At 56.7% G+C, this 26,450-nt stretch overlaps 1 protein-coding gene across 9 annotated transcripts in view; it reads right to left on the reverse strand.

Annotated features, from left to right (window-relative positions):
* Window positions 1-755: 755 nt before the first annotated feature.
* The window catches only part of HDAC4 (histone deacetylase 4), a 288,152-nt gene continuing 262,457 nt past the window's right edge, over window positions 756-26,450 (reverse strand). For all 9 annotated transcript variants that reach the window (XM_032355373.1, XM_032355375.1, XM_032355374.1 and 6 more), the window contains 5 exons: window positions 19,080-19,198; window positions 17,450-17,583; window positions 5,997-6,081; window positions 5,561-5,702; window positions 756-5,284 (listed from right to left, as the gene is read on the reverse strand). In XM_032355373.1, coding sequence (XP_032211264.1) covers window positions 5,245-5,284; window positions 5,561-5,702; window positions 5,997-6,081; window positions 17,450-17,583; window positions 19,080-19,198 — 520 coding nt within the window. In that variant the 3' untranslated portion in view covers window positions 756-5,244. The remainder of the gene's footprint in view (window positions 5,285-5,560; window positions 5,703-5,996; window positions 6,082-17,449; window positions 17,584-19,079; window positions 19,199-26,450) is intronic.

Consider the following 26,450-nt stretch of genomic DNA (forward strand, 5'->3'; position numbering starts at 1 on the left):
GTGACCGAAGGCCCGGGGCGGTGTTCAGGGTGCACTCTCCCTGTCTCCCCTGCCCTGGGGACTGGGGGCGAGGTGGCCCGAGTACTGACCCATGCAGTGAGCGAGGGAGGCCTGCCCACCACTGGGGAAGTGTGCTTGGAAGGGGGTCCCCCATGCGAGCCCTGCTGACAGCATGACTGGCACCTGGGGAAGGACCCTGAGGCAGAGGTCTCCCGCTGAGCCGCGCAGGGTTCCTGTGCCCAGCTTGCAGGCTGGTGACATGAGACCCCACGTTGCTGTGCACCAGGTTTATGAAGGGGCCGGCAGGGTAGATGGAGAAGCTAACTGTGAAGGGCCAGGACCCACGGGTGGGTCGGGGGAGAGAATGGTCCCAGCCAGCCTCCCCCCATCCCCCATGCCCACTGACCCATCCTTGCACCTGGGGGCTTGGAAGGGGTGTGGCCTTCACTGGGGACGGGGGCAGTCATTTGGGGGTGGCAGTGTGCTGCTGGGACCCTGGAGGCAGAGGTGGGGTTTGCAGACTTGCCTCTGGAGGGAGGCTGCGAGTTTCTGGGGACGACAGTGCAAGGATATTTAAAATGAGCTGCCTACAGGAGCTGCTGGGGCAGGCAGACAGTGCCAGGTGCACCGTGGGTCTGGGCCCAAGGGGCCACATGCGTGGGTTCCAGCGACTGCCCTCCCGCAACAAGGGGGTCCCGGCCCAGACAAGGGGGTCCCGGCCCAGCGAGAGGCGGCAAGGACGCAAGCACACGGCATAAACCAGAGATGCTGTTTTATTTACACCACAAGAGCAACAAGCTGTCTGATGAGGTACAAAACGCTGGACTCCGGGGAAAGTGGAATGGAGTCGGCCGTCGAGAAGGACACCGTCGTCGGGAAAACCCCGCCCACACACAACAAAACGAGAATGAGAAAACCGAGAACAAAATCTCCAACTCCACTGAGCAAAAGAAAGAACCGCTGGAAGGTCCAGACGATCCGAGAGAACGGATTACGTTACAGGAGAAACAAGAGGCCGGCCGCGCGGCGGACCCCATGCGGAGCTCGCACAGGCGCCCGGGGCACACGGCGTGGCGGCCGGTCTGCGAGAAGCTCTTGGGTGAACAGGGTCGGCCCCCTTCTGTATGTTCGATGAAGATCTCATAAACTGGGAAACGGCGCCTCCGCGAGGGCGCACACACACCGGAAACCCAGACAAACACAAGTTGTCCGCCTTCTCCCTCTTCCTCTCGGAGACTCTTCACCCCGCTGGGCGCCGTGAGCCGCATGGGGAAGGAGCGGCCTCCTCTGGGCGCGCCCCCAGGTCCCAGCCGCGTGGCTGGAAGTGAGAGCTTAGCCACGCGTCCCCGGAAAGTAACGAGAAGTCAATACAGCTGCGTGGAAAGGGGTGCTCTCGGGCCACGGCCCGGCCGGTCGTCCGTCGGGGTCCGGTGGCCGGGCCCTGTGCAAGATCAAAGGAAGCAAACAAAACAGAGAACAAATGCCCCCCAAGTCAGCTGAAGAGAGACGGGCAGTTCACTCTGAATTCTGTGTCGTTTCCCTACAACACTGTTTCCACATAAATACAATAAACTCTATTATTGGTATGTCACAAGTGCTAGATAAACTTTTCTTCTTAATATGACAAATGTGTAAGTAGTCCTTTTTAGTTTTCTTACAATAAAAAGTACAATTTCTTAAGAATAAGTTCAATAAGACGCAAACGTTCCCCACCCCAACCAGCCCCAACTCTCCTTCAAGGTTTCGTGTGGTTTTACAGAAAAAATTTCCATCTTTTGTATCTGCAAATGTCGTGAGAGGGGAACAAAAAAGGCATTTTTTTTTCTTCTTCCTCCCCAAAGCTGCCGAGTTTGGCGTGCAAAATCTGTGTTCAGTATAAAGACATGCCGGTCATACAGCCCATGCAACCTCCAGCTGTAGGAACTTAAAAAAATAGATTCATATATGTTTATATATATATTTATATATGTATCAATGCCCGTAAAACACGTGGGCCCAAAAGTCTACAAAAAGAATGGAATGAGCACGTGGCTGTGACCAGTAAAGAAGGAATGTTCTGATCAAAAAGTAAAACCCATGAACTCCGCCGCGGGTGCCGCGTTTGTGTCCGAGCAACGCCCGACGGTCCTTCCTCTGGAAACAGTCTCTTAAAAGAAGTAGAGAAAAACTGAAACACTCTGACAAAGTGGCCCTTGGGAGCCGAGGGGCTGGCGGCCGCCTGCTGGTGGGGCTCGGGCACGTCGTGGCGCGGCAGGAGCCGAAAGGGCGGGCGCCGCGCGTCCCGGCAGCGTTGTGGGGTTTCCCGCGAAGGGACATAAAGTGCTCGCTCGCTGACCCCTGGCCGGTGCCCCCGAGGCCTTTGCAAAGGAAGAAAAAGGCTAAAGGTGCAAGGGCCGGAGAGGGGAGGGGTGAGGCGCCCTCCCTGACGCGGGGTCCCGCAGACACTGGGGTAGGCCCTGCGCCGTCTGGCCGCTGTGGGGAAGGGCTGAGTGTGTCTTCAAAGAAAAGAAAAGGCTACACGGTAATGCTTGAAGCGCGTCTGTGGCGCTGGAGTGCCGTGGCAAACGCAGTCGGCGCCCCGGCCTGGCCTCTCTGACAGAGACCGGGAGTGAGCCCACCATGGACAGCCGACTCACCCTGCCACCCGTAAAAAGCGTGAGATGACCTCTTTCTCCCTAAAAGTCACGGCCAGCAGGTGGCAGGGGTCCTGTGGGCCATGCGGAGCTGGCCGAGTTGGCTCCCAGACACTGGGGCCTCCTGCCAGGGTGGGCATCGGAGCCGAGCTAGGCCCGCGGGAGGAAAAAGCCACATGGGGCCCCCAGACCCTTCGGTCCTGCTCTGGGACCGCTGTCTGGATCTGACCACCAGTATCCCAATGACCAAGCCAACCCAAGAATTTGGACTCATTTGGCCAGAAGTCTGGCTGCATCAGTGTCTCCTTCAGAAGCTACCCTGTGAACGCAACCAGACTCAGAAACGTGGCATGGGGTTCCCTCCCATGGGAGTGCTGTGCCCAAACTTGGAACATGCTTTGGAATGAAACTGGCGGCTTCAAGTGCTGGAAACTAAGTTACCAGTAAAAAGTGACGGTCAGTTACTGTCAATGAGAGAAAGCGCAGAGAGGGGCGGTCCCGATCGGGACTCTGTGCTGTCCCTGCAGGCTCGCCAGACAGCAGGGGCCCCTCGCCTCCCTGCAGCCACAGGCTTCAAAACCTGGGGCCTGCTGCTTTCAGCCAGGACCCCGGCCGTGTGGCTACAGCAGCGACAACCCCTCACAGGTATGGGCCTCACGTGGGCCCCATGCATTGCTGACATGCTTGAAAAGGTCTTTGGAAAACTGAATTCAAAATGCTGTCCTGACAACGTGGTCAGAGAAGTTGAAACGGGAGTTTCACAAGTGCTGATGGCCCGTGGTGTCTGGCGAGCGACCCTACCCACAGCATGGTGGAGGGGAGGACACAGCACCCCTTGTAATATGACCGATGTGGAGGGAAGAGGAGCCCCTGGTCTGGATGCAGTCATGGTGACAGAGCCGGGATGGATGCCCCCGCTGGCGTCACCGTGGAGACCGTACGTCCCCTGACTCCCTTGAGCTCGCTTTTTGAAAACGGCTGCTGCACAACACTGCTCACTGTACAAAAATAAACAAAGATGAAAATAATAAAAAGAAAAAAAAAACCTTTAAAAAGTTAAAAAAAAATGTACAAGCAAGGATTTAGAAAGAAAGAAAGAAAGTTTAGACATTGTTACCATTCAGGAAATTGCTAAATGGTGAGAAAAAATGTAAAATTCACAAAACAATGCTTATTCAGGATCTCTCTGTGAAAAATTCATACAAAAATCAACAGCAAATTTATATTCTTTGCTATAAAAACTCATTAGGTACATATGTGCACGGAGGTTCGGAACGGGAGGGGTCCTGTCCGAAGAGAGCGGAAGGGGAGCACACACCGGCCGGCTAGGTGCCCAGTGGCGAACGTGTTGGCGATCTGAAAGTTGTCCAGGCTGGGGTTCAAAAATACGTGAGTTTCAAACGAGATCCCTTTCCATAAGCACCTTGATGTCTAATTCACAAGTCATTCATTCGCCAGGGACCTTTATGATCTGCATTTATTATATATATATACTTTTTCTATAAATGCATTATAAATATTTTATCAAGATTTCATAAGAATCAAGTTTCTTAGCTTGGAATACATTGGAATATATATTATACATATATATATTTATTTATACCTAAAATTTAAGCAATACTTCATGCTACTTGCTTTTCATAAAAAGCATTCCGATCATAACACTGGAAGTGTGCTAGGACATGCTTCACAACCAAATGGAGATGCTCAATTGTTTGTTATATGATGTACGAGAAGAGAACACTTTGGATTCATTTAAAATTTGTTGGACTTCAAAACCCCCAACAGTATTTGCCACTTTGCTGGAACGACCTCCCTTTCTCTTAAACAGCACTAAAGCAAACCGGGCCTGCAGGCCGGCGGCCCTGAAGCCCCCCATCCCTGCTCCGGGCCAGCACGCAGCCACAGGAAACTGTCCCCCCAATTCCTGCTGTTTATTTTTTCTTAAGGCATTGTTCCTCAGACGTCAGAAAACCCAGCCACAAAAATCCATCAGAGCAATAAAAAAAAGGCACAAACTCGCATCTTCCGATGGCTCGGGGATACCCGAGCCGGTTCCCACAGGCTCCCTCGTCTGCGTGTGTCCGGCATGGCCCTGGCACGCATGTCCGCCTGTCCCCCCCTCCCCCCACCCCACCGCTGTCGCAGACCCCCCCCTGCGCGCCGCTGTGGCTCCCGGACGCGGCTGGAGCCCGAGAAAACGTTCCCTCGAACAAAAAAAGAAGCTACAGGATGCGTTGAGTGGTTTACACAGAGACTGTGGAATTGTGGGTAATAATCAACGGTAAGCACCAGTTTTCATCGAGTCTGTTTTGTATTATTAGATCTTTGATTTTCGTTTTCCTTCCCTCATGGCCACGAAGTGGGCAGCTCTGCCGCGAGCCGCCACAGGCTTCCTTCCTCCGCGGCCTCCGTCAGGGTAGCCGAGAGCCCGGCGTCGCAGGGGTCCCGGGGCCGTGCAGGGCCGCCCGCTGGGGAGCCCCCAGGGGCCTCCCGCCGCTGCTCCAGCCTTGGGCAGAGGGCGCGGGCAGGCCGCACAGAAACAGGAGCTTTCTCGGCGGAGCTTCCAGACGGGGACAGACAAACAAGAGGCCCGCAGCTCCACGGGAGGCTACAGGGGCGGCTCCTCTTCCATGGGCTCCTCGTCGGGTCTGCGGCGGCGCCCAGCACAACAGAGACAGAGAGCCCGCGGGGTTAGGGCCAAGAAGCTGGGGGGCGGTGGGCGCCTGCTCCCCACACCCGTGCCCGCTCTTCCCGCCACCCCCGTTCCGGAGTGAAGGCTCCTCCAGAGTTTCCACGAGCCTTCCCACTGGAAAGAGGTGGCCGTGACGGTGGGCATCTATGGCTGGGACCCCTGCCCTCTGTCCCTCTGTCCCTTGCCGGGCTGTTGGTGGAGGGTGGCCCCGCTGTAGGGCTGAGATGCTCACCTCTTCTCAGCGGGCTTCACACCCACGGACAGCGAGGCCATGGCGGTGACGGTCTCTGCTTCCTCGTTCTCGCACTTCTGGGCCTCTACCAGAGAGTGGCCCACTGTGGAGCAGAGGCGTGGCAGGGAGCGCCAGTACTGGCCTGGGGGGCAGAAGCAATGTTACGGAGCCTCCCCTGGCTCGCAGCGCACAAAAACCGGGCACCTGGGATGGGGTAGGGATTGGCGGGGGCGGGGGGGCAGTATGAGGGGCACGGGCAAGGGGCCGTCCAGACCGGAGCCCGCTGCTCGCTGTTGTCTTGGATCTGGGCCTTCTGAGTGGCCCAGATCATGGTGGGGGCTGGTGGGGGCTGGTGGGGGCACAGGGCAGACCCACCTACACGACAGTCTCTGCGACCTGGGTCATCCCACGCCCCCCAGCGGCCCAGGCAACTCACTGTGGATTTCAATGACTTTCTCCATGGACCGGACTGCATTAGCATTGGGTCTCTGCTGTAAGACCTTCTCTGGGAGAGGATCAAGCTAGGAAAAAATGTATAAAACACAGCGAATGGAAAGGCTGTCCGTACGATCCCCGTGTGCCGGGATGGGACAGTCAAAGTCAACTTCTCAAGTGTATTTGTGGACAGAGAAGAAAAAAAACTAAATGTGGCTTTGCTATTTACTATAATTTTTTTTTGAAACAGAAGTTGATTTCTTTTCTTTGAGGTATTGTTTTCAGGGATCATCAGGCATATTCAAGAGCACTCATGCAGGCAGACACCGCGTCTAGGAGCTGGCTGGCCCAGAAGGCTGTCTGCCTGGGGCCTATGGGAGGCACCACCTACACCACCGTGCAGGAGGGGGAAATAATGACCACTTTCTGGAAATAACCACTTTCACACCTGTAGTCTTACAATAAGAAACCCTGAACATCCCATTGACGGTTTTCTTCCCCCAAATGGGGAAAAGAGGAAAGAAAGAAGACAATCAGTAGAGTCTCTCCGAGGGGAAACTGTGCTCCCAGTGTTCCCTCCAGTGAGGACCACAGAGGACAATAAGGAAGCACAAACCAACCAGAGGCCCACAGGGCACGTTGCGGCGTCCTCAACAGCACCACTAAGCTCGCTTGGTGAAACACATCATAAAAACACAAAAATAATTTAAAAAACTTTAAATAATCAGACAAGCCTACAACACTGAGGGAGATCTGCTGGGTTCTAGAAGGAAGCTGGAGCCTCGTGGGGCCATCACACATCCTGGGACAGGCCAGGGGCCGTGCAGGACTGCGTGGGAGTGACCGCAGCACCCCCAGAGATGAGCCAGGCTCATGGAGACAACGTGCTCGCAGAGACACCCGGTGGGGAGAGGTCTGCTCTTAGCCTGAGCTCTTCAGAGAAGGAAGGGCCGGACACAGTCTCCCTCATTCACATGCCATAAGTGGAGGGGCCGGAGCCCACAGTGCAACTGTGGCCCCCTTGCAAGGCTGCTGACTGGTGTTCCACTTCAGTTCCAAGATGCCTGAGTCTACACCCAGAACTATCATCCAACAAACACAGATGTCCGCCAGCATGGTCTGGGCTCAGGAGAAACCAGCAAGGTCTCCAATACTATCCTCCAGTAAAGGAACCGGGCTTGGTCTTCCCGAGGCTGGGACAGGAGAATTTAGGAAGAGCCTGGTGCGTCCCACAGTATCAGGGATGGAGGGAACGCTCGGGATGGTGATGGGTGGGCTAAAGGGACACACGGGAGGCCTGGTGGGGAAGAGACCACAGCATGGTTCTGGGCCGTAGCTCAGAGCACAAAATGTCCAGGAGTTGCACTGACAACTGGACAGGGACTGGATATCTAACAGGGAGAAGACACACATGGTTCCTGAAGAGCTGCACATAATCTGTGTCCCCATGCCCACTCCAAGAGGTGGGGCTGAGCACCTTGAAAAACGAGACAGACACTGAAGGACAGTCCACAGAGAACCTGACCAGCGTTCTTTGCTGAAAATAGTCAATATTTCAAAAGTAACAACCAAGGAAAGCCTGGGAGGCCACCATAGCCCAGAGGGGAATAAAGACGGCTAGACGTGCAGTGGGGTCCCGGATGGGGACCCTGACGCGATGAGGGCAGCCATGGGAAAGTGAGTGAAATCTGGGCATAGTTTGGCTTAGCAGTGCCGAGCCAGGGCTGGCTCCCAGGCTGGGATAAAAGTTCCACCGAGGCCAGGCACTACTGAGAGAAAACCGTCCGAGGGCCTGCAAGAGTTTGGTGATAGCTCTGCCATGCTCCTCTGGGTCTAAAGCTACCCAGAGTTAAAAGTCTGGTGAAAAAACTCAGATTTGGATTTTCAAAGACTGTGATGATTGGATTGATCAGTTTTAAACTATAAAGTATATCTAATATGTATTAAAAATAAGAGACTAATGTAGGATTACTGAATGGAACCAGAAGATTTGAAAGAGAGCCAAACAGAACTTGTAAAAAGGGAGACACAACAGCAGATACTGGAAACGCCTATCAGCTGAGAAGAACATTGCTAACCTGGAAGCAATGGCCGAAAAAAGGACTCTGAATGCACCAGTGGCACGGGGAGCGGGCAGAGGGGAAGGGTCTGTGCATCCCGGTGGGTGGGGGACAGACCCGAGCAGGAGGCATCACAGGAGACTCCCATGCCATAGGGGCATCAGAGGAAGGCTGCAGAGCACCACAGATGAGCAGAGTGCAAACGGTCTGCAGAGGGAAGCAGCTCACTAGCCACCAGGTCCCGTGTGGCAGAGAACAACAGGACGGTGTGCGGCCACCTCTGGGCATCCAGAGAGAATACGACCATCGACCACAACTGTGGGCCCTATTGGTCAAGAACGAGCGAGGGGGCACCCAGGTGGCTCAGACTGTTAGGTGTCTGACCCTTAATCTCAACTCAGGTCATGATCTCAGGGTCTTGAGTTCAAGCCCCAGCTTGGGCTCTGCGCTGGGTAGGGAGCCTACTTAAGAAAAAAAAAATTAGGGAAAAATCACAACTTGAATAAAGGCAACCAGATGGGGGACCTTGACAGTGGTGTCCCTCTCCTAGGAACGTACGGGGTGTGCTGGAGGCACAGTGATCCAGGGTGACGGTCTGAGATGCAGGGAGGAATGATGGACAAAGAACGTGTCAGGAATGCAGGAAAGGCCACAGATGCAGGAACTACGTAAAACAGTAATGGTGTCCAGAAAGCAAACAGGAAGGAGGGAAGGAAGGTCGGGGAAAGGCTAGTCAGGGGCCGCACGCAAAGCCCAGAAGGGCCAGGGTAGGGGCTGCCCAGCAGAACACACAGGACACCGGCCAGCGCAGGTCAGTTTCCAGCAAGGAGGTAACATTTTGGTGAAGGCGCGTCCAGAGCGGGGTGTGCTGTGTTTGGTCTGTGGACCCTCGCGGGTCCAGGTGGCATGGGGAGGGAAGAGGCCACCGACTGCATCATGGGCACATGTTGCCACCTGGAAGGATCACCCCTGGAAAACAGCAAGGCAGCTGTGTATCTCCCCCCAGGGGGGAGCAGATGGAATGTGGGGGACTCTCAGTCATGTGGGGAGAAGGCAGAAAAGGGACCAACACAGCACAGAGTGAGATGTAGAAATGAGTCTGAAAAAAGCAGAGCCACAAAAAACAAGCCGCTACCAGCCCCACTGTAAGGTCCAGAGTCTCCACTTAGTGGGCCACCTGTGGAATGGTGAGCAAAGCCGTGGTGAGACCCAGCCTGGTGCGGCCCACGAAGGTGGCGTCTGTGAGAGGAGGGAGGCGGCAGGACTCAGCGGGCTTCCTGCACGACGTGCGGAAGCAGAAACCCGTAGCCGGATGCAAAGGACAGCTCTACACGGTAACAAAAACATCAATTCATCAAAAGGATGTGATGACTTAAAGTTTGCGCACATTTGATAAAACTGTTTAACACGCGGGAAGTGAACATTGGCCGGCGGACGTGGCCAGACGTACCATGGGAGTAGAGAGTGGCACATGCTCCTTACGGACAGCAGACAGAAATCAGCAGAGAAAACCACGTGAGGGCACCACGGGCCAACCTGGCCGAGGGACGGAGGAGTGTGAATGGGGCGGAGGAGGTGCGCTCCTCCAAACCACGCGGACGTCCACATAGGCAGACCACGCTCGCCCACGCACAAGGCCACCACACCCGCTCTCAGCATGGCGCCATCCATTAGAAACGGGGCACAAATGAGAACTTGAGACCCTGAGGCTGGAAATTAAACCCACTGATCACGGGTCACCGGAAATCAGGAAACGCTTGGAAATGAGAAGCAAGGAAAATGCCACGTATCAGCGTGGGAGGTGTAGCCAGTCCTGAGCCCTAAATGCGGCCGTCAGGTAGAGCAGGTGCTCCGTTCAGGAGGCGAGCCAGAGAAGAGAAGGGTCCTGCAGAGAGGTAAATACACAGAAAAGGGGCAGAAGGAACGACATTGTAGCTGAAAGTGGATTCTTAGAAACAGCTTAACTGGACACGTTCTAGCGGGGTGGTGCCAGTGCACTCCAGCAGGGGAAGGGGCCATGGCACGGGGGAGTGGGAAAACCAGCCGAGGGGACCAATCTCTGCTGCAGCGCGACGTCCCAACGCTCATCCATGGACGGACAGAAATCGGCTCAGAGTCACTTTAGATTTTTACCTACAGGAGACCCGTGGCCCAGGAGAGCTCTCCCGGTCAAGGAAGAGATTACTCTGTTCTTGTGGTCACTCCTCTAGAGGTCAGGAAAACAGGAGATGCCTAACTGTTCCTCAGTCCATCTGCCTACCCACCCATCCATCCATCCGTCCACCCATCCATCCGTCCGTCCACCTGTCCACCCATCCAGTCACCTGTCCATCTGCCCATCCGTCTGTCCACCCATCCACCCACCCACACATCTGCCCATCCTGCCTCTCATCCACCCACCCATCTGTCCAATTTCCCCCTCTAAGAATAAACAGTAAAAATACGGTCTGTCAGGAAAATGGGCCAAAGCCATGAACTTCACTAGAAGAGAAAGTCTAAGCTGCCAACAAGCACCTGGGAAGATGCCCGGCACCGGGAGTGATGAGAGAATTGATCCAGCCTGTCCCAGGTGCTGTTCACCCCTCAACCGGCAGAGCTCAAACATCGCACCACGTGTCGCCAAGGCCCAGTGCCAGGAGCTCGTCCTGGCTGCCAGCCTATGACAGCCCGCTAGGTCCCGGGCTGAGAAAACGGCTCTGCTGCCCCCGGCAGCTGGGACCCCTTCTGGAGACAGTGGCCTCCCCAAGAGTGGCTTGCTCAGCCAGGTCCTCTGCTGAGGGCATGGAGGAGCAGAGCCCAGCCGTCTTCCAGGCACGAAGCTCTGCGCACCAGGTCCGGGTCATCAGAGCCTGTGGGGTCCCACCTGTCCCACTCGACTCCAGTATTTGTCAGAAGTTCAGTGTCACCACTTTCAAGCACAAAGAGGGTTTTAGAAACGTAATTCATCCCATAGATTATCACTCTGAAGCATAGGGGTGTGTTAGAGCAAGGAAGTCACACCCGGGGCAGCGGTCTGCCTCGTCCCGGGGTGGGGGCTCCCCACCGTTGGTCTCCCCGCGGGACCCACACTCCAGGGGCAGTGGGCTTATGGGGTCTTGTGTCACCCTCCCCCCAACATCCTCTGCCACCAACACCTCCCCCGTCTCGAGCCACCCCAGGGGATCAACTTGTCCCAGCATCAGCCCAGTTAATGGGGGTTGGATCCTTCTGTCCCTGGCACCTGGCAGAGGCTGCTGGAGACCAGAGGCCTCACTGTGCAGCTGAACCAGGAGCAAACAGGGAAGAAGGGTCCTCACCCCATGCTGGGGACCTTCTGTGCTCTGCCTACCATGCAGGTACACGTCACCTAGGGAAAAGATCACGACAAACTAGGGGCAAAGTGTCCTCCCAGGGGCAGTGTGCACATAAGTCTGAGGGGACAGCCCCTGGGAAGAGAGCGTGCGTGGCCTCCGGGGTCTCAGGAGGAAAGCAGAAGGGGCCCGAGCAAGGCTGTGACACGACTGAGAGGAGGAGCCCTGGGAAGCGCCCCTCACGATGGCAGCTGGTCAGCTCGGCCCATGGTCATGCAGCAACCAGTGCTGGGCTCTGTTCCAGGGCCAGAGACGTGACATGGGCTGCTTCTGGGCTCGACTCAAGAAAAAAGGACCAGAAAAGGGGAGAAACTTTATGGCTCAAAAATATTACCCCCTTAATAGCTGGGATTCTATTCTTTCATTTAATATATATTTTTAGGGCAGCCCACAAAGCACAAATCCCTGTGCTACACACTTGGGGTTCATCAGTGAACAAAGCAGACACCCATCCCCCCGTCTAACAGCATCTCCTGCCTGGGAGAGACTGTCAATAAGCTAAAACCTTCCTGGGTGAGCAAACCCAGCAGAACCTCCGAAGGTGCTGAATGCCATGGGCAAGTGCAGAGCGGGGTCCTGGGACACTGGGTTTGGGTGGGCAGGCCGCTATGGCTCCCTGGGGAGCACAGCCCGCTGTGGCCAGGCAGGGGGAGTGGTCTGGTCCGTCCTTGGAGGGCAGCTGCGACTCTCCTGCAGACAGGGCTGAGTGGGGTGCAGGCATGCGGAACACAGAAATGGGAGATAAAGGTCCTTGTGATCTGGAAGGGGGTTCAGCTGGAGAAGTAGGTCACTTAATGCCAAAGCATTGCACTTGTGCCATGGGCCTCTTTTGGGAGGTGGCTCGTCAGAGGGAACAAGCGGGCCGGCTGTAGACAAAGTCCTGTCCTGAGGGTGACAGACAGGAGACCCCATGCCATATTCACCCTGATCTGAGTCTGTAGACTTTGGAACCACAAGGGAAATGAGGCTTATCGAGTTCAGTCTTTAAAAGGCTGGCCTCAGCTGGAGTGGGCAGGAGAACTCAAAGACCATCCAAGTTTGAGGACGAGAAGACTGCCCTGTGTAGATCACGCCTGGTCTGTAACATCTGCTTGCGGGTCCCACTGTCTTTTTAGGTATGGAAATCTTTTTCCTGCTCCATAGTTTCAAACTGCTCACAATTTAGGTCGGGGATTGAGAGGTGACAGCACCCTGACAAGCGGGTTATTAAAATAGGCTGGCAGAACTCAGGTCCATGCTCAGGCTTTCCAGAATACATAAAACTACGCGTTTGGGAGCAACTGCGCCGGCCGGGAAAATGTCAGTGATGGCGATTCAGACCCCTGTCCTCGGGTGCACCTGTCCTGTCCCTACTGGGGCCTTTCTCCAACTGGCACCGGGTGTCCAGAGCCCCTGGGCAGCCATACAGCCAGGTCCCTGGCCCACATCAGCCAGCAGGTATACCTGCCCCTCCTTCTTTCCAGGGGACACAGAAGACGTCACAGGAGGATGACGTGCAGCTGTGTGACCCCACACCCACCGCACGCACGCCTGTGCCTGCCAGGCCCTGACCAGTCTACCAACAGCTGTGCACCTGCTCTCGGGCTCCAGCCTCTCTGCTCCTCGAGCGCCGTCGGCCCAGTGGGCGCTTGCCCTTTTCTCAAGGGAAGCCCCACAGCCTTCTTGGCCTCAGCAACGCTGCTCCCCAGGGACAGAGCTCAGTCCTCGTCTCCCTTCCAGGGGCATAGGCACCATGGATCACACCACAGGGGGCTCTGTGCCCTCGGCTGCAGTCACGGTGCTCTGCCTGCAGAGGGGACCTCTGGGCACTCAGGTACCTGCTGTGTGGGGCGGTGGCTCCTGGGGAAGCAGCTGTCAGCAGAGCAGACCTTCAACAACAGGCTGGAGGGTCCCTTTGCTCCTGATCTGGCTGAGTGTTCCCTAAGAACTGTCGGTCGCCTGCTCCCACAGCAGCTGGAGAAATAGCCCTACTAGGTTCTCTCCAGCCACAGGGAGAACCTCTTCCGGATCCTTGCACTGACCTTGGGCAGCCTGCCTGGTCTCCCTCACCTCCGGCTCTTCTGTCATGCTGTGTCCTCATCGCTGTGACGTCCTCTCGGAAGAGGATGAGGGATTAGGAAAAGCACTCACAGAAGGTGAGCCCCATGGACACGGGATTCTTCTGCCAGAACCCTGCTTGCCTGCCGTCCTGGGAGCCGAGCCAGGTGGCCTGCAACCACAGGGACCTTCATCCTTGTTCTAGAAAGGGGGCCAGGGAGGGTCAGCATGTCACCATGTGTCCTCCATCCCACTGTGACTGCGAGGATGGGGCAAGGAGGCTGCTCTGTGCGTAGGCTCCTCTGACCTCTGGCACGCAGTGAGAAAGCCCGCCTTAGGAACCAGCAGGTGACTCAGCACCCTAAGCCAGGAGCATGTGATGGGGACCCTATGTCCCCTGACCAGCATCTGCATGTCACCAACACGGTTGCCTCTGGCTGAGCCGAGCCTGGCAGGGAGCAGGGAGAGCCAGCATGAGGGCACAGACCCCTGGCCATGTGGTTGAGTAGTTCAGTGTCTCTGCTCCATCTCTGTCCCACCGCTGCGTCTGTCTCTGTGTCCCTGTCTCTTGCGAAGTCGGTGTGACCACCGAGAGCTGGCACAGGGTAAGGATGTAACAAAGGGGTCCAATTCCCCGATGATGCCTTCCTGGACGCTGGTCTCACCTGATACCCTCCTAGTCTCCGCTGATCCCAGACTTGGGCTGAAAGGGGACACTTGGCCTTGAAATGCCACGTGATCCACAGGAAGGGGCCCACATAACCCCTGCTTAGAGGGGGATACCTGCCCCAGGTCCCTCACTGTTGTGAGCCAGACCGGCCCCTGCACCCGCCCATGGGGGTCCCTGCATCTCCATCCACACTACCGGGTTCCTACACACCTGTGAGACACACTGAAACAAGTTTTCATTGCCAACTGTCCCTGACAGTTGCCAACAACTTAAAGCTGAAACAGTCACACAGATGGGCTTTCAGGAGAAGGTGACCTTCCAATGCACCACCCCCCCCAACCCCAGCAGACCTGGCTCTGCTCCAGCCCTCACCATCTGAGGCTGCACATAGGGAGTGGGGCTCTGCCCAACTTTCTTGCATTAGAAAGATTTTTAAGAGACCTCGGTAAAACCAGTGCTTCCTGCTCTTTGATGTGCTTAAGGAAAAGAAGGTTTTCTTGTTGGAGAGCAAACACCCAGGAAGCAAGAACAGGCAGGAGCTGAAAGCCAAGTTCTTTATTGTTATTTGAAAATAACTAGCTAGGATAACCAAAAAGCTTCTGGAGGGTTTGGATATATTACTCAATTGTCTCTAAACTCTAACAAAAAAGGGGGGAGAAGACAGCTTTATGTAAAGAGACGGTGAGTGGAAGGTGTTAAGTCGAAAATGCAGGCTGGTATTTTATTCTAGAAGAGTCGAGTGCATTGCTAACCACCTGACCAGGAAGGAGACATGTCACAGGGCTCTGGGGTCTTCCGGTGACTGAGCTTCAAGTAAACAGCATGTGTGACAGAAGGCTGAGAGGAGACAGCAGAGCCACCTGAAGCCCGCCACCCACAGCCCCAGGCTGGCCACAGCCTGCCCCAACGGCCAGGGAGCACGAGCTCCAGAGCCCACGGGGCACATAGATGCAAAGCCATTCCTTGCCGAAAGCCGGGGACTCTGGCTGCTGGGCCTACTCAGCCTTGGTGCTGAGGATCTCGACTCTCCTCCTCCAGCCCCTGAGGGCTGCCACCCCAGAGCACACAGGAAGAGTTTCTCCTAGGCTGCTGCCCAGAGACTGTGCCCACTTGGTCCCTGCCCTCCTCCCTGCTTTGAGTGGACCCAAGAGTAAGACACTGTGGCCCTCCTCCCTGGTGCCACACTCCCCAGGGTCACCTGGCCTTCCACTCCTGCTGGGGCCAGCTCACACAGAGGACACGCACAGAGCTTCCCAAGGGTTGAACTCCAAGTCAGGCCATGTTCACCCGTGATCCTGCACTCGTATGGCTGACGCCAGGACCTGGATCCAGACCTCACACCTGCCTCCAAAAGCCATGTGGTGGTCAGCTTGGTCCCCCCTGAGCCTGGAGGAGCACAAGCCATACACCTCATCCTACTGTGTCTGCAGCAGGCCTTCTGTGGCTCACCCGAGTCAAAGGGAACAACACTGACTGCAAATGGCTTGAGGACAGAGCCCTGCGTCCCATCACTGGAGACCTGTCTACATGTCCTCACCCCGCCCCTTCTTGCTGGAGGCAGTCAAACTGGATACAGGCCTTCGAGAGCCTGCTTGAACCCCGCTTTGCATCTCCCATCAGGGCCCTCCTCAAAGGCCTTGTGGGTGCCGCCGTGCACTGTGTGTCCCTGACGAGGCTCTAGGAGTGCAGTGTCAGGGTAAGCCTGAACCTGCTCTTGGACACGTCCCTCCTGCAGGAACCGTAACTGGAGTTCAAGCTTCCAGGCTGGGACACCGCAGGGACAGGGCCCCACTGACATGTCTAAGGCGCCTGAGGGGAACCTCAGTGGGGGGCCTTCCTAGGGCAGGCAGGGCAGCCCTGCTCGGGGGAAGTGGCTGGTGCTCCTCACATCACCCTCTCCCGGGGCTTCAGGGCTGTCTGGCCTTGGCATCTCCCAACAGGGGTCAGTGCAGTGGGAGGGGCGCCCTCCTCACCAGGGCCTCCTCAACCAGCGACTGGGACATGGGGTAGTCTCCACCTCGGCCTCGTTGGCACCCACCCTTCAGGCCACTCTGCTCTCTCAGCCTTCTCAGGACGGGACTCCCCACAAGTGGCCGGGGTGTCCCAGCACCACCTGTGCCATGTGGGGTCAGTGCTATGTGGTTGGTATGGCTTGTCCTGAGCTGTGTGTCCTCCAGCCTCATTCCAGGGCCCTGTTGCTCATGCTCTCTTGAATCTTGGTGGTGACCAGCAGGAGGGTGACTGGCACAGGGACCATGGCAGCCCCACTGGACGCCCAGGGAACCTGCTCTCCTGGACGGTGTCCTCGCACACTGCAGACCTGTATATGCCCATCTCATCTCCTGAGGAAGGGGCCATGAGTCCCAGGCACGGCATGGGAACAGAACTCGTGGGCCACCTCCAGGCGTTTCCCAGCATGGCCCCCAGCACCTCCCTGTTGCAGGCTAGGCCGGGGACCCAGACACCTGCCCACCCTCCCCAGAGCCACAGCTGACTTGCTTCTGGGACCCAAGTGCTATGCTAGAGCAGCAGCAAGCAACCAGAGTGGGTGGTGCTGTGAGGGGCTGGGACCCGCCCCACGCTCCTTCCAGGGATGCAGGAGGCAGGTACAGGACCCCGTCTCCAAAGGCCTGTGGATGCACTGAGAATTTCAGGAAGAGCACAAAGTGGAAGTTGCAGGTAGGTTTCATGTCACAAACTTCAGGGGCTCAGTGAGCTGCAGAGCATCCCGTGGAGGGCGGCACCTCCCCTCCCGACATCCGCTCCACCCCCAGCCAGGCAGCCCTCCCCATGGGGAGCACCAGCCAGCCAGGGGGGACGGGCCCTGGACCAGTGTCATTCCAGAACATGAGGCTCCCATGGACTCTCTCCCTTGAACTCTTCACTCCCTTTGTCCAGACCCTCTGAGCTTAGCTGTACAAGCCAGCATCTCCCAGATTTTGTCCCGTGGCCTCAGTGGGGACACAGCACAGGGCCCCCGGCTCGGGCATCACCTATGGGCTCAGAGCAGGGAGGCGGGGCTCCAAGCCCCAGCCTGCAACACTGGCCCGGTGACACGGCCCCCAGAACTTACCTGAGAACCCCTCCAAGAGTGGACTGTCCACACGGAAGGAAGGGAGGAGATTAAAATACTCTCAACCCACATGCAAAGCTGAGCATCCTTAAAGTATAGGACCCTGAACCCCTTTACAGAGAAAGGGATTCACAACAGTCCTCTCACTTGCTTCCCTCCCCGCAGACCGGAGGGCCTCATCGAACGGGTAACGGTCCCACCGTAGGGCGAGCGTGAACCCAGAGCCCGCGCACAGAGCAGCCCTGGGCCCCTTGGCTGTCCTACCTCGTTGCCCAGCAAAGCAGAAACACATGCTTCCGAGGCGTCGCAGATGGCCGTGAGGTCGTGGCCCCCCTCCAGCGCCAGAACGATCCGGCCGCCCGCCAAGCCCATCAGCTGCTTCGTCAGGTACCCGAAACCTGCAAGAGGAAACGGGAGATGCAAGCGGAGGGCGAGGACGGGCCGTGAGCCGACGTCTGGCCGCCGATCAAAGCGCCCAGAAACGCATTACATCACATTACAGAGACCCAGGGGGCCGGCGCTCTGAAACCTAATGGAAGCCAGGTCTGCCTGGAACACAGTCGTTGAAGAATCTCAGTTCGGGATTCTTTTTGATCTGTTTGAGAGTAGGAATTACGGTTTGGGTGCTTTGATTTTATAACGCCGCAAATCATCTTGCTTGGGGGAAGGAAGGAAGGAACCCCAGGAGGAGCCCTCAGCTTCCTGCTGGGACCGCGGAGGGGGGAGCATGAGTGCATCCCCACAGCTGTGCCCATGCAGCCTACGGACCAGAGGCCCAGGGGTTCCAGTCAGCAGTGTGCTGGGCACACACACCCCTGGGCGGGCCCCTCCAGGACTCTCACCCCATGTCCAGTGGGTCTGACTTTCTCCGACAAGCACAGCACACCCTCCCGCACTCACATCTCCCCTTGTCCACAGAAAGTGCCTGGCAGGTCACAGTGATTCCCATCCATGCCAGAACTGGCTGGCATTGATGGGAGCCGAACCACCCCACTGCCCCTGAACAGCGGCCCCACCACCTGCTGCCGTCAGCACACAGGGCCCAGGTCTAGGCTGTGCTGTCCGGCGGCTGCGGGCCCAGTGAGGCTGAAATGTCCCAAAGGCTGGGCTTTGTCTTTGACGGACACAGGGATGCAGGCCCTGAGGCTGCCGTGAGGACCCTGGGTGCACCCCAGCCTATGCTTCCCCTGAATGTATCTCTCAGAGAGGGAAGGTCAGTGGCTGCCCCAAATCGGGTGCATTGGGGCCACTGATCTCCCACAGTGTCTGCTTGCTTGGTGTCTGTCACATTTCTGTAATACTCACAATGTTTTTGAACTTATTCGTTGTTATGAGGCTGCAGTGATCCCAACTCGCCTACAGCTCATATGACGTGAGCACATTTTCGCAACAGTCGCTTTCAGTAAAGGTTGCACCTGCGCAATCCTAACGCACTACCTTGGGCCATTCGCATCCCTCTTTGGTGCCCTGGGAGAGCACGAGGCCACCTTCCTGGCTGCACTGCTGCACCCACTTTACTGCGGGGCCCCACGACAGAACCCTCCTAAGTCAGGGGGAGCCTGGGGGTCTTGAACACAGATGGCAGCAGCTGGCTGTGCACGGAGGGGTGCTGGGCACACAGCTCCCTCTTGATCCTCTGCTGGGTCACTGCATGGGCTACCGGGGGCTCGGAGGTCCATGCTGGAGCATAGCCCCCAGGAGAGCAACCCTGTGTCCTGGATCACACGGCCCTGTTGCGCACCCTCTGCTTGCTGGGGCGGCCGGTGCGCTCATGTTCCTGCTAAGACATGATGAGGACAGCCTCCTCCTGTTGTTACCAAAGGGGAGGCTTGAACCTAACCATAAACACAGCAGAATCCAGACTGCTCCTGGGCCATCTGCAAACCCAACTTACATTTGGCGGACAGGTTGTAGCCACCAAGGGGCGTGGGGTGGCCCTCCACAGCGTCGAAGCCTGATGACACGAGCACCACATCTGGGGCAAACTCGTTCGCGATGGGCATGACCACAGTCCTGCAAAGGAGAAGGTGACAGGGGTCAGGTGAGGACATGGCCATGGACGGGGGTGGATGGCCACTGACAGAGCCTGCCCTGTCTCAAGGTCAGCAGGGTGAGGGCTGCACATGGGAGCTAGGATCTCATGGCTCACACTTGGGAGGAGGTCAGCCCAGTGTGATCGTGGTTCATCCTGCTGATATCCTAAATGTCCAAATCAGTAAGCCCAGTATAAATGCCCATCAAAGCTATGGCACAAGGATTCTTGAGGAGCCCAGCTGGTTTGTTGGAGGTGACCTACAGCCCCACCCCAGCACCAGCTGTCCGTGCTGCTGAAGGTCCTCCCCACCCCCATCCCTGCCCATCTTGTCTCATTCCCGCAGCTGTGGGCGGCTGTCCCAACCCCTGCACTCGTTCTAGATGGCCGATTTGAGACAGGCACGGCCACTGCCTACCCCCAGTACCAGGAACCCAGAGCTGTGTGTCTGGGGAGGCAGTGGAGCCCCTGACAGCCCTGGCCTGAAGGGGGTCCTGGTGTGTTCCTTCCACCCACCTACAGCCACAGCAGCAGCCCACGTGATGGGGTGACCACAGGCATGCGTGCGAGCGTGACTGCCAGGCTAACCTGACACCTGGGTCCCGTAAAGGGACAAGTGGGGATCAGATTTAAGAGAACAGACAGGCTAAAAGTGTAAACACCCAGGGAGAAGTTCAGTGGTTTAGGGATACCGGGGAAACAAGGAGAACTGTCCACTTGAAAAGTAGAAAAAACACTTAACAGGAAACAACCACGGCAAGCAGAGTTGAACTCCATCAGCTCGTCCTACAAATGCGTGCTCTGAGCTCTGTGTAAGTATCACAACGAGAAGCTGAAACACTTCATCTTTCAGTTACGCTTGCTTTCTTTGATTTTGAACCCACCACCTTGGACTCCAGAGTCTCCCTCCTCCCTGTGGGCCGTGTGCCTGCAGTGGGCCTGGAGGGAGCTCACTGTCACCCATGCACCCTGGACACGTGGGCCTCCTCTCTCACTTGTGGTCACGGGAAGCCCAACTCTCCCTATCTCCCGCAGGCTAGAATAGGTTTCTGTAGCATCAAAGACCTGCTTCCCACTCCCACAGCTTCCAATGGCATACAGTCCCACGAATCACCTCTGACTCTCAAGTCGGTCAAACGTGTGCTCAGAGGCCCACACAGAGAGCTGGTCGCAGGCCCCCAGCCTGGCCCACGGTCAGGTAAGCAGGAACACCAAGCCCAAAGCACAACAGGGCTGGGACAAGAGCCTCCACAGTCTCTCAGGCCTTGTATTACAAAACAAAATTTGCCCTGAAATCCGCCCTTTATGTCTGCAAAGTCAACTTCATAAAGCGCCAGCACTGGCCAATGCAAGAAAAATTCGTGGTTTCTCCTCTCGGAATGATTCTAGACTGCGATCCTCTAGAGCAGTCCCTCTGATTTCAGGGGGTGAAGCGATGGGAACTCCGGAATGCTACACAGGAAGTTAGGATCCCACCAACCACCTCTGTAGGAGGTGTGGGACAGGCATGGCCCGTTGCTCGAAGACCCCGCCAGCAAGCCCCTCTGATCAAGTCAGGCACTGAAAAGGTCAGCTGTACGGACAGGCACCAGCTTCACACGCAGGTGCTCGGCCAGCCGAGAACCTCACTTCTAGAACCTCAACTGGGTGGTCACAGGCCAGGGTTGGCTCCCGAGCCTCACATGGCTCTCACTTCTCTCTCCTCTCCTCTGAGGCCGTGCCCACTTCATGCAGCCGCCTCTAGATGGCGTCTGTTCCGGGCTGTGCAAGTGGCCGCAGGAGACCTAGGTCTGTGCCAGGGGGCCAGCTGTCTGGGGCTGCGGGAACATCCCGTGACTCCTGACCAGGGAGCAGCAGACATTCCAGCCGACGGCCAGAGAGTGAATGTCGTCCTTGGGCCACAGGACCTGGGGCCGTGACTCACGCTGCCCTTGTTGTTGGGAAGTGGCCACACCTGTTTGTGAACATGTGTGCGTGGTATGTTCCTATAAATCTCAAATGGTGGGATGTGGCCCAGGCCCACTTTAGACTCCATCACGCCGACTCTGGAAGTTCTTTAGTGTGCATGCCCACTTTGGACTGCAGCATGCTTCCTCGTGTGCACTGAGATGCTATGGAAGTCCTCAGGTTCTGTCAACAGAAAGTGTGCCCAGAGTCTCTGAAGCAGACTGCTCGCTTCAGGGCCCACGCCGAAGTGTGGGCTGACAGTCCTGCCTTGGCGGCCGGAAGGTAGAAGGCTCCGGGTGTGGGCGGGAGCACGGGGGAGCACCTCAGCAGCCGGGGAAGGTTCACCTTGCGGCTGGAGACACGGCCTGCCTTCCTGCGGGAGGCCCTGTTTTCCCTCGGTGGGCACCCGACGGCCAGCAGGTTCGGTCTACACTTGTCCAGACAGATGGTTCTTTGATTATTTTAATGGAGTTCCTGTCACAGAGGCTTTGTCTTTGGGCAGAACAACAGTTTCAGCCCTGCGTTTGGTGTGATCTCACTGCCAAGACCTTCCTTCCGTGACAACCACACATGCCTATTTAGACAACGATTCATTCCCAAAGCACCTCTGCTTTTGCAGCAAGCGCATGTGGTGGGCCTAGTTCTCTGAAGGACCTCCGGGCTAGTCCATTTCTAATCCCCCGACAAAATTACAAAAATAGCCCTGTTAAAATCATCATTAGAGGAAGTTAGCCCCAAGAGAAACCCTGGCATCTACACTTGCTGTGTGGCATGGCCACGAAGCCAATCAAAACAACACATGAAAGCCCATGTCTGTGTGTGTGAACAGGCCATGGGCCCACCAGCCACGCACAAGCACGAGCTGCTCATGTGCACATACACTCCAGTTTCCTGGTTTGGAAGCCTCTGGGTTGTCCTCTCAGTCACTTATGTAGGCTGAGAAGGGCTGCAGGGCTGCTGAGAGCTGGGTGCGCAGAGCGGTCTCCAGGCCAGTTTTCGGGAGCCCTGAGAAATGTCACTGCCCCTGGAGGGACTCTGCTTCTTCACCTTCAAGAAGGGGGGCTGGATGCGGCTGATCCCGCTGGACTTCTTGAAACCCCATGTCATCATCCTGCTCAGGACCCCCACACTTCAGAGATGTCACAAAGGAAATGTGAATCTGGCCTCCCTTGCCTTTTATTTCTAGAACAAAATTTTAACAAAGAACTTAGTCTGTGATAAGAGATCTAAATGTTTACAGAAGCCCTTCTCTCAAACGATCACTTTAAAGGCAGTGTTTCTGCGGGGCCATCTCAGACCTCCTGCAGGGCAGCCTGGGGCCATAGGGGGTGGGCGAGAGCTCCCCAAGGCAGCAGACCGTCCACTGTCCCCTCGGAGGCAGGAGGAGATGGGCTGGTATCCATACTTGGTGCAGCCCTTACCGTAGGAAAGCAGATAGCACACAGCTCTCAGGAACACCACCATCAACACCACCACTGTGTCCCCTGAGGCCCCCTCTGTGTGTCCTGGCTGTGGGGCAGGTCCTTAGGGGACAGAGCAGTCTGAGGGACAGAGCCTGGGCCTGTCTGCTTGCTCCTCCTGGGAGCAGCCCCGGGACACTGCCCACTCCCTTCCTGTGGCCTTGTCGGGGCAGGCAGCTGGTGTGCTCTGTGCAGATACAGCCCGTCCCTCACCCCTGTAGCTCACGGGCCATGCCATGCACCTCCACGGAGGAAGGCCGTGTGTCCAGGATGGGTGCGAGCTGGCACGACAGACGGGGTGGCAGGAGTACCATCTGCAAGTGAGGCGCGTGCCCACTGTCAGTCTGGGGCTGTTCCGCAGCCGTGATCGTGCTGGGCACGTTCATGGGGCACGTAGAGCGAACAGCAGGTTTTTCGTAAGCCACCAGCGGACATCAGAATATGCAGGGTGCACGAACATGTCTCCAAAACCACAGGGGAGACTGAACACAGTCACCTGTTCAACAGTTGGTTTCAGTTTCTGGAAGGAAATGGCCTTTTGATTTGTCTCCCAACCTGGGCCCAGAACAAAGCGCACCAAACTCATGGTTATCGGAGGCCATTGGGTCCATGGCGCTGTCGTCAGGGCTGTGCCCACCCATGCCAGAGAGCACTGGGGGGGCGTGGGAGGGCAGACCAGGCCTCCACGGGCCCTGGTAACACGGTCCACACCGCTGGCCAACAAACCTCTCCTATCAAGAGGTGCCGGAGAGCCCACACGGCAGAGGCCGCAGCTTTGCGTCTGTAGCTGGAGAGTTCATGGGAGGTGGAACCGCCCAAAGGATGGATGACCGCCGCTCCTGAATGGATGGACCCCGTCTCCCAGGAGACTGGCACCCTTGGTGGCTGACGCACAACCTTAAGAACCACAGCATTTGATAACCGGGAACTCCTCCTGTTGTGTGCTGTGCAAACCCTTGCTTCCAGGACCGGGAGGGGCTGGCGTGTTTGCTCTCAGTCTGTGACCTGCACAGCGGGCCCAGCCTCTGAGCAGCACGGCCGCAAAGCCCTGGGAGTGCCACATCACCGAGGCCACCAGGTGCACCAAAGATTCCAGCGAGTCAGAACACAGACAGAAATGGGAACCCAGCACTGTGTTCCAGCTGTTCCCCGACAGTGATGCCCACCCCATGGGCACTTTGGATGGCGAGACTGCATAGGCCCCCAGGGCAAGGCCAGACACTGGGCCAGGCCCTCGGCCGACCCATCTCCTCTATGCCCCAACCCCACACCCCCATGGCTCCAGGCCCCACATGCCTCCCAGCTCTCTGTGCAGTGCTCACCCAGCCCTGGTGATGCTGGGACGTCCCTCCTCTCTCCCTGCCACCCCCCACCACCAGGGATGAACAGCAGGGGCAGTGCTGCCTGTTGAGGCCGTCCTACAGACCCACAACTAGCCCGAGGAGCAGTCTCTCCTAGGCCGGACACCGCAGCCCAGGCCTCTCCCAGCTGCTCCCCTCAATTTGCTAGGAGCACAACCTGGCAGGCCAGTGCAGTGATGGGGTGCTGGGACACATGCCCACGTCCCCAGAGGTGGCCCCACATACCCATGGGTTCTCTGCCTCAGTGTCCCCAGGTTTCCTCTGCGGTTCCTGCCCCACTCTTGGCAGGACCTTGACTTCCCCTGATGAACTCAACTCCAAGCAACAAGTGTTTAGGACCCGAGTCCCCCCAAAAGCTCCTACTAGATAGATATGGAATGGCCAGATGTTGGTTGTCTCGGCAGAGCCCCGGACATGCTCCCTGATGGACAGGACCACAGTTCTCGTCCCCAGAGATGGCCCCACATGCCCACGGGTTTGCACCTGCAGGGCTCCTCCCATGGGGAGGCCTAACACCCTGTCCCGGGCTCATTCCTCCAGGATTCAGCCAGGAAGCTTCTGTCCTGCCGTGGGCAGGTGTCTCAGCACCCCATCACTGCACTGGCCTGCTCCATCCCACCGCTGCACCACCCTCCAGGATGGGACTGGATGTGTGCATGCACTCTGCTTCTAATCACCATGGGACGTCCCGGGTAAAACGTCCACATGGGAAAAGACTTGGATGCCCTTCGAGAGACATAACCGCCTTCGGTAAATGAAGTCCAAGGGTTGGCATCCGATGTCTTCACAACGGCATGTCCCAGACGGGAGGCGGAGCCTCTGAGGACTGGCCTGGGCGCTGTAAGCTCGGTGGGCGCCACTGAACAGCATGTGCCACGAGGCTAAGACAGGAAGCATTCTGTGCATTTCACCACGACAACAAAAAAATATTTTTGTTTTTTGTTTTAAAAAAAAAAAAAAAAAGCTGCCCTAACCACCCCCCAAAACACCTTATGGAAGTAACAGAAGTTGAAAGAGCGTCAATCTTTAGGTCATGCCTGAAAGGTTGGGGGATGTGAAATCAATCTGCTCGGCTGCTCAATTTAAAGGCAAATCTCAGTTCATTCAAAGATTAAAGTTACCACTTCCAAATATCCAGTTTCTCTGACATCTTTGATAAACTTTATAAAATCACATTTAAATGAAAGTCGCGATTTAGAAGCACACGTAATCCCAGTGTCATTTCCTGACGGCACGGGCGACCTGCTCGCCCCCAGACGGCAGGCAGGCGAGGGCTGAGAGTGCACCGTGCTGTCTGTCCGCCTAGAGCCCTCGCCTGGGCTCGGCAGACTTCAAAGCCCGTCTGGCGGCACGCTGGTTTGAATTAGGGTTGCCGTTTCTCCTCGATCTGAGCCCGGGGAGAAAGTGCCGCTCCTTCTGGATTTCATTAGGGGCACCTTTCTTATCTCTTCTTCATCTCAGGCTTGATCTCCTGAAATGCAACGTGGCAGGCAACGGGTCTGAGTAACAAGGTGCTGCCCCCGAGGCACACACTGTCCCTGGGGGACCCCCCGACCAGGGGGAGAAGCACAGAAGAAAGGGGAAAGCGGATCCTGACCCTTCTTTCCCCATCGATCGATACCCAGGGAACCATAAATTGTAAACTTCAAAGTGCTATTTTACATTAAAATCAATAAAAAAACCCCAATCCTGAAACAATTTTCCTTTTCAAAGGAGCTATTTAAGCTTTACAAAGTTCATTTGATAAGGTATCATCGTCTACACGCTTGGCAAAAGATGAAAACAGAATGTCAACAGCAACTCAGAGCGAAGGGTTCATCTTAAAGGCTGGCCCAGGGCGGGGGTCTGGGGTGGGGGTGGGGGGTCCCTGGGGCTGAAGGACAACCTCCCGGAGCCGGGTGTCCCCATGTTGCGACCAGAGCACCTAAGGGACGTGGTCCCGTGGAAGCCTGGCCATGAGCAGGCGTGGTCATGCAGAGCCCCCCGCCCCCAACACTGTATCCCAGTCCTAGCACAGCGCCACCCTCTGCCCACGCCAGAGCTGGCCCCATGGTGCCCCAAGAGGGCTTCCACCTCTTGGGCGGGGATAGGATAAAGGGGTGCTCGCTGCAGGGTGCCCCCTGGACAGCCGGGAGGACACCACTGCTGGTGCTGCCCCGTCTGGACCTCGAGTTGCTGGCAGGCGACCGTGTGCACTGGCGAACTTCCAGATGTTGTACCATTTGGGGGCGTCCCTCTCCCTTAAATTAGACAAGCAACTGCCAGAATTATATTCCTTCCTGATCAGGAGTAAGAAGAACCATCAATGTTAAACCAATGAGATAAGAGGAAAAGTGATGCAGGGGATGATCTCGGCAGAGAAGCACCTAGGGTGGTGCTGGGCTCCAACCTGGGAATACGGCCGCCCTGCCCGAGAGGCTACCCTCCTGCCCCGGCCTCGTCACACCTGAGCCATTGCTTCTGTG

Source organism: Mustela erminea, chromosome 8 (genome assembly GCF_009829155.1).
Source record: "Mustela erminea isolate mMusErm1 chromosome 8, mMusErm1.Pri, whole genome shotgun sequence".
Lineage (NCBI taxonomy): Eukaryota > Metazoa > Chordata > Mammalia > Carnivora > Mustelidae > Mustela > Mustela erminea.